The sequence below is a fragment of the Anolis carolinensis genome, chromosome 1 (genome assembly GCF_035594765.1).
Source record: "Anolis carolinensis isolate JA03-04 chromosome 1, rAnoCar3.1.pri, whole genome shotgun sequence".
Lineage (NCBI taxonomy): Eukaryota > Metazoa > Chordata > Lepidosauria > Squamata > Dactyloidae > Anolis > Anolis carolinensis.
In genome coordinates, this window is record NC_085841.1 from 307,700,506 (window position 1) to 307,708,109 (window position 7,604).

At 42.5% G+C, this 7,604-nt stretch overlaps 1 protein-coding gene across 3 annotated transcripts; it reads left to right on the top strand.

Annotated features, from left to right (window-relative positions):
- The first annotated feature begins 555 nt into the window (after positions 1-555).
- Positions 556-5,578, top strand: srsf5 (serine and arginine rich splicing factor 5). 3 transcript variants are annotated; one of them, XM_008118144.3, is made up of 8 exons: positions 556-714; positions 1,253-1,403; positions 2,602-2,672; positions 3,048-3,149; positions 3,243-3,312; positions 4,458-4,531; positions 4,668-4,778; positions 4,871-5,578. In XM_008118144.3, the coding sequence occupies exons 2-8, from the start codon at positions 1,278-1,280 to the stop codon at positions 5,118-5,120; spliced, it is 804 nt and encodes a 267-aa protein (XP_008116351.1). In that variant the 5' UTR covers positions 556-714; positions 1,253-1,277; the 3' UTR covers positions 5,121-5,578. The 3 variants fall into 3 exon arrangements, with proteins under 3 accessions (XP_008116351.1, XP_062824136.1, XP_008116352.1); XM_008118145.3 differs by having other exon boundaries at positions 565-714; positions 1,198-1,403; XM_062968066.1 differs by lacking the exons at positions 4,668-4,778; positions 4,871-5,578 and having other exon boundaries at positions 3,542-4,506.
- The last annotated feature ends 2,026 nt before the right edge of the window (positions 5,579-7,604 follow it).

Below are 7,604 nucleotides of genomic sequence, written 5' to 3' on the forward strand. Positions count from 1 at the left end.
TGCTAGGTCGGCAGAAGCTGGGGCTAACAGCAAGAGCTCACCCTGCTCTCCAAATTCGAACCCTCGATCTTTCGGTCAGCACGTTCAGCAGCTCAGCGGTTTAGTGTTACATGTGTTTGAACTATAACTCCCAGAGGTTACAGGATTTCAAGTTTTTTAAAAGGGACGTTACAAGCTCTACTTGAGTTCTACATATTTATCTTCCATATGAAAGGAACAGGTCAAAGAGTAAAATGGAAGGACGCGGCTGAGGGGGAAAAGGAAGGGGCCTGAGGCTGTTAGGAATGGCGGGTGTTGAAGTCCAACATCCCTGGAGGGCCTAAGTTTGCCCATGCCTGTGTTAGGGCCTAACTGTCCCCTTTGGCATTGTTTCTATGGGATAACTGAACAGATCTAGCGCTGGGCGAGGGAGGGGGGAAGAATACAGTGAGGCCATGACTGCGCACGCGCAGAGAACAGCAGCCTCTTTAGGGCGCCCTCCCTTTTCCGTGACTCGGCGCCACTGTTCGATTCCCTCCACCAATAGCGGCGCCGGGAAGTCGTCACGTGCTCCTCGGTCATGTGAGCGCGGCTTCCATTTTGTGGTGATCTTTGCAAGGCTGCGGGCCAGTCGCGACTCAGCCGTCGGTGAGGAAGGGTCGAGCTTAAAGCTCTTTCCAGTCTCACCTTGCAGTTTCGGCGAAAGTCATCAAAAACGGAAGGTCGAAAGAGCAGGTTTGTGTAACTTTTATCATTAGCCGGGCTTTGAGAGAGATAATAGCGTTGGGTGAGGAAAGTTATGTATAGAAAGCGCGAGTAGAAGGAAGAGCTACGGGCTGTTTGAATTACGACGGGTAGAGGGGTTTTTCCCCTAATAGAAGCGCCGAAAGAAATCCCGTGTAAGGCCGCGCTGTGACGGTTGGGTGCGGCCATTTTATCCGCCGCCATTTTGTCCGCGGATGGTGTCGGTAGAAATTCAGGTTGGGGCGGCTACAGAGCGCGTGCGCGCTTCGACTAGTGCGGAGTCGCAGGGTGGGGTGGATGTGGCGCATTCCGATTGGTCCAGCGAGGGGCGGGGCCTGTGGCTTGTTTGGCGCGCTGCCTCTGCTGACGTCATACTGCGGCGGGAGGGGCGGGGCCGGGACTGCGGCAGAGGAGGCAGAGCCAGTGACCTACTTTTCTGGCGGCCATCTTGCCTGGCGCATTCACTTTTTCCAGGGACAGAGATCCATTAGGCGAGAGACATCCTCTTACGTCTCCGTGCCTTTTGCAGCTGGTGGTCCATCTGGAGTGGCATCATGAGTGGCTGTCGTGTATTTATCGGAAGGCTGAATCCTGCCGCCCGGGAGAAGGACGTGGAGAGGTTTTTCAAGGGATACGGACGTATTCGTGACATTGATCTGAAAAGAGGCTTTGGCTTTGTGGTAAGTGAATATGAAGGGCGTGGTTTCGCTGGACGTCTTCATAGGAGGTGGTTGGAATTCTTTGTTTGGTTTTATTTATTTATTTATTACTTGCGAAATTTCTGTCCCGCTTTTCCCGACCCTGAAGGGACTCAAGGTGACTTTACATGTTGATGCCATAAGAACAATGCAGAATTAAAATAGACACTAAAATATGATAATGAAATGCAATTAAAACAGTTAAGAGACATTTAAAGCCAAACAATCACAATCATATAATCCATGAGCATAATCTTGGCCTTTCCTTTGATCAATACACGTTAATCCATATCAGTTTATTCCCAGAAGGCTTGGTCACAGCCATATTTTTATTCTATTATGGAAGATCAAGAGGGAGGATTATTCTCTGAAAGCTTGATCCCAAACCAAAATTTTACTCTCAGAGAAGTCAGCCATAGCAGAACACTTGATGATCCAACCTGGACACAGAAATGCTGGACCACTCTTAACAACTACCTTGTCAAATGACACAGAAAAGCCATTGAAATCCACAGGCATATGAACAATTTCAACAGAAAGGAAGAAACCATGAAAAAGGAACAAAGTCTGGCTACCAGTATTAAAAAAACAAAACAAAAATCAGGACAGTAAATAAAGAACAACACTCAGAAGATGGGAATGTCAGACAAACAATCAGGTCCAGTTAACACCTCCTAACAAAGGATTCTCCCAGGCAGGAAGCAGCTAGGCTTTGAAGCTGCCAGGCTATTCAATGCTAATTAAGCTGGCCAGTAGCAACATTCACACTTGCCTTAGGCAGACAAGAGATCTGTCTCCCACCCTGGAAATTTCACAGATATATAAACCCCACATGCCTAGTTTCCAACACCTCACAACCTCTTGAGAATGCCTGCCATAGATGTGGGCGAAACGTCAGGAGAGTGCTTCTGGAGCATGGCCACACACCCTGGAAAACCCACAACAACTCGGTGATTCCGACCATATGAAAGTCTTCGACAACACATCATTAGTCTTTCCTGCCAAAGTGCTGCTGTCTCACCAAAGTACAGTTCCTAGGATTCCATAGCATTGAACCATGGCAGCTGAAGTGGTGCCAAACTGCATTAATTCTACGGTATCAAGGTATATCTACACTAATATATAAAGCAAAATATGAAACCTTCCTGATATAGACCTTTTCCATTTTTCCTCTTTACAGGAGTTTGAAGATCCAAGGGATGCTGATGATGCAGTCTATGAACTGGATGGAAAAGAACTCTGCAGTGAAAGGTAAATATTTGGTTATTTTCCCACTATATACTGTGTTTCTGCTGGCGGGTGTAATAAGTACAGCCAATCCCTGAGTTACAAACATCTGATTTATATCCGATCCATAGTAAAGAACGGGGGTAAGACAACAGGAAGTGAGAAGGGAAATTCACTGCTGAAAGAATTATCGGGGGAAAAGTATCTTAACTGGAGCTTTCCCATCAATCCTTGTTTCTACAACAAGACATATATTGCTGGAGTTACACTTAAAATGTATGTGTTCCGACTTGCATAGAACTTACAAATCTACAGAACCTATTTTGTTCATAATTTTGTGCCTGCTTGTTGTTTGCAACTTGGGAATTGCATGCAAAGTGATGGATTCCTCTTTTTCAGGGTTACAATTGAACATGCAAGAGCTCGCTCTAGAGGCGGAAGAGGCCGAGGAGGCCGTTACTCTGATCGTTTCAGTAGTCGCCGCCCACGCAATGACAGAAGGTATGCCTGTGCTTGCAGCCTGAATGTGCACTAGAGGAGTTAACCGATACTTGAGTTGCACTCGTACTGAGCCAAGTGTCTTATTCCCCTCAGAAATGCTCCACCTGTCAGGACGGAAAATCGCCTAATTGTAGAAAATTTGTCATCCAGAGTCAGCTGGCAGGTTTGTTAAACATCATTGTCTTTGACATTTCATTTAATGGGTATAATATGTTAAATGTTTTAACTAAAACTAATTTATATGTTTTAAATTTTAAATGTTTTTCAAAGTTTTCAATTATTAAATGTTTAAATACAATTTTTCAAATTAGAATTAATAGTATTTTAAATGTAATTTTACCTTGTTTTCAAAATCCATTTTAACCACTTTAAAAATCCATTTTATTTGCCAGCATATCTGTGTCGTTGGCCTTATGACGAGGAGTGCCTGTGGGTTATCCTAATCGTTCTGTCTTGGTCACTCTTGGTTGGGCCTGGTTGACTTATCCAGTCAGCTCCTCCAGTGTTTCAGTTGGCCACCTCTAGATCTGTGTTTGCTGGTCTAGACGTAATCGAAGCACTGCCTTAAAGTGCCGGGTTGCAGCGATCCCTGAGCGTTAACGAGATCTGAGTCCTAAGTTGAGAACTACCTCCTGTAAAGCTTCGAAATAAGAGATCGTGATCGAGAGAGAGTTGAAAGATACGCATTAGGTGGTCGTTGGAATCCTATCGCAGTGAAGTGGTCCTTGGTGGAACTTCACAAGAGTAGACAATGTCTGGAACCGCCAGTAGTCTGCTAATAGGGAGGGCTGTGCCGTTAAATACTTCCATCGGCTGGGTAGTATTCTTCAAACGGTTGGCGAAGAGCCAGTCGGGCATGTACCATGACGGTATCTTCGGTCGCTTAATGCAGTTTGATGCTTGGCTAGCCTAGGGAAATGTTAATGAAGGTAAAGTAAACTATATTTTTAATGACATATGGGGCACAAAATAACTGGTGTTATATAAATGTACTCTTCTTTTATCATAAAACTTTTCAGAATGCTTTTCTACAAATAAACTTCAAATGCAAGACAGTTATGTAAAATGTATAATAAACAACATGTTAAAATCTAACATTTGCGGAAAGCTATATGCTAGCATTTTGCTTTAAAGCTCTATGCTATTTTCATTTATTTCGTGCCCTGATATAAACTATCAAATACAGAATTATCTGCAAGTGTGGCATCTGCCACTTTATAATTCTTAACATCTTTTCTTGCAGTAGTAATTTTTAATATTCACAAATGCTGTTTGCTGCCTTATCTAACATGGTTTTTCTTGTGCTAGGATCTCAAAGACTTCATGAGACAAGCTGGGGAAGTAACCTTTGCGGATGCACACAGACCTAAATTAAATGAAGGGTAAGTTTGTTGGGAATAACAAATATGTTGTATTGTGAAGCTTGTTTGGGGAAGAGAGGAATTGCTGGAAAAGCATCCTGTTAAAGTGCCCAGAGCCTGCTATTGATAGAGTTTTTTGTGTATTTTCTATTGTTAGGGTGGTTGAGTTTGCCTCTTACAGTGATCTCAAGAATGCTATTGAAAAACTTTCTGGCAAAGAGATAAATGGAAGAAAAATCAAATTGATTGAAGGCAGCAAAAGACATAGGTAAGAATTACATTTCAACAATACTTGGCTTGAGTGCGAGATATATGCCTATGTATTGAAATAAATCTAAAATGCACAATTGCCTTTTTTAGTAGGTCCAGGAGCAGGTCTCGGTCCCGCAGCAGGAGCTCATCAAGGTCTCGCAGCCGATCTCGCTCCAGAAGCCGCAAGTCTTACACGCGGTCCCGCAGCAGGAGCCGTAGCAAGTCCCGTTCAGTTAGTAGATCTCCTGCTCCTGAAAAGAGCCAGAAACGTGCATCCTCGAGTCGATCAAAATCTCCGGCTTCTGTCGATCGCCAGAGGTCACGCTCAAGATCGCGATCGGTTGATAGCGGCAACTGAATTCAAAACAGTTAGCTGTTGGGGACTTTTAAAACCATACTTGCTAATAGTTGTGGTAAGTATGTGTGACTCCTGGGAAAGAGACTGAATGGGTGCGGGGAGGGGGAGGTTTAACAGCTTTGTATATGTGGACCACCGAAAGGTTACTGAACTAATTGTATTGTCTTTTTGATAATCTTTTTCCTGCTCACTTCATTGACTCAGAAGTGCATAGCTTTATGTATATTGCTAGAGCTCTTTAAGAGAAACTTGATATTTTTTTTGTACGCCTTTTAAAACACGCTCTCAGTATATTCTCGTAATTGCTATTTCGGGGTATAAAGTGTTGAACATTGGCATAGAGCTCTACACCAGCTGTAAATAAAGCTTTAATTCAGATTTTTAGTGCTTAAGAGATGTCTGCTTTCCTGCCTTGATCTTACTGGTCAAGATGGATAATAAAAAATACTCAAAAATTGTGTACATTTCTTTGAAGTTGTTTCTTCCAGTCTAGTTGCAAGTGTTGAGTGAGAATGTGAACCAGAACTCTTTTAAAATTGCTGTTCGCACCGCAGCAGTATGTGTTAAGATATGTTGGTCACCTAATATAACAAATCCTTGCTCCTTTTTACAATTAATGTTAAATAATGCTGGCTAAGTTCCATCAGTGATGTGTCAGTGTGTTAGCTAGAATAAGTAAGATTCTATGTATATGTTTAGACTTTGGGTGTCAGAGCAGTACTTCTAACAGGAGTGTGAAACGCAAATATAGATGTGCAGTTTTAGAGTTGCCTGGCTTTGGGTAAAATTGCACACTGAATTCCCAATTGTCAGTAATGTAGGAATTCTTTTTACTCAAAGGTTTATGGCCAATGAAGTTAATAAATGACTCATAGTTAAGACAAGGGAGAGACAACAGGAAGTGAGAAATCTATCCCAAGGAAGGGAAATTCACTCCTGAAAGAATTATCATGGGGAAAAGTGAAGCTTTCCTCGCCAATTTTTTTTTTTTTTGCAACAAATGATTTTTTTTCAAAATCCAGTTATCACAGGGAAAGAAAGTGAAGTGAAATCTTCTGAATGGGAGCACAGGTGCCAAAACACACCACAGGGGGTTTTACACATTTTTGGCTGAAGTTGCATTTAAAAATCTCCCTGTTCTGACTTGCATACAACTCCAACTTAAGAAGAGACTTGCAGATCTTATCTTGTTCATAATTTGGGGGCTGCTGTACATTATTTTCAAGGCTACTTGCAGTTGGTTTTAAATTTTGTCTAAGCACGCTGCACTTAATATGCATAGGATTGAGGGCTGCATTTATTTAAGACACAAGACAGTGCAATAAAGTCCAACCCCAATGTTGAGTGCAAAATGTCAAGCAGCGTTGTGGGACTTCCGCCCAGGATCTGATTGGTAGCAAGTTTACTCCACTGCTGGAAGGGGGTTTTGAAGAACTGATTCTGAACTGCTGATCTCCACAAGCATGTAGCAAGGAGAGTGCTGCTGCTGGATCGATTGATGGTAAACTGAGTTTTGTGTTTTCCGGGCTATATGGCCATGTTCCAGAAGCATTCTCTCCTGACATTTCGCCCACATGTATGGCGGGCATCCTCAGGTTGTAAGGTATATATATACCTCAACTTCAGGATGCCTGCCATATATGGGTAAAATGTCAGGAGAGAATGCTTCTGGAACATGGCCATACAGCCTGGAAAACAACCCTGTGATTCCGGCCATGAAAGCCTTGGACAACACTTTGGACTATTACCATCCGAAGAGGATATTTAGTAAAAACCCTTGGGTACTAATACCCCCTTTCAAAATTGAGCACCTTAAAATACTTTGAATAATGAAAACAAGCTTGCAATGATACATTGTGTTGATAAAATACTTTGCTCCACCGCAGAATTCATATTTAGAAGATAACAGCTGAAGTAATAGGAAAAGTAGAAAGGGTGGGCATTTTTTTTTTCCCTAATCAAAAATTGCATTCAGGGGGCTTGCCTGCAAATACCAATTTAATTTCACTTGTTGGCCTTCCAATTTATTTCTGGCTTAATTGCAATCCAAAAAGTGACTATTAGGCTCTCTGAGGTTTGTTCAGAGGTCTTTTTAGGAAATGGAAAGTGATTGTCTCAAAAATACTCTGCAAGGGGATTTAAACCCTGGTCTCCAGTGTTCACCGTCCACTACTACACCATATTGGCTCGTACACATGCACACACATTTTTATATGTGTATACATATATATCACAATATGAAATTTTAGAGTTTATATCGGTAATTCAAGCAAATTATCTTTTATGAGAACTGTAACTGGCAGAACATACTATGTTAACATTACCTGCCAGTCTTGTGGACCTACATGGGCAAAACTGCCAGACAAGCGCACGTGCTTTAGGAACCACAAGGGTGCAATCTTGACCAGAAAACAAGCAACCAGTGGTGGCCTTCCATATGAACGCAGATCACAGCTTCCAATTTGTCCCAGGTATTGAGCTGCC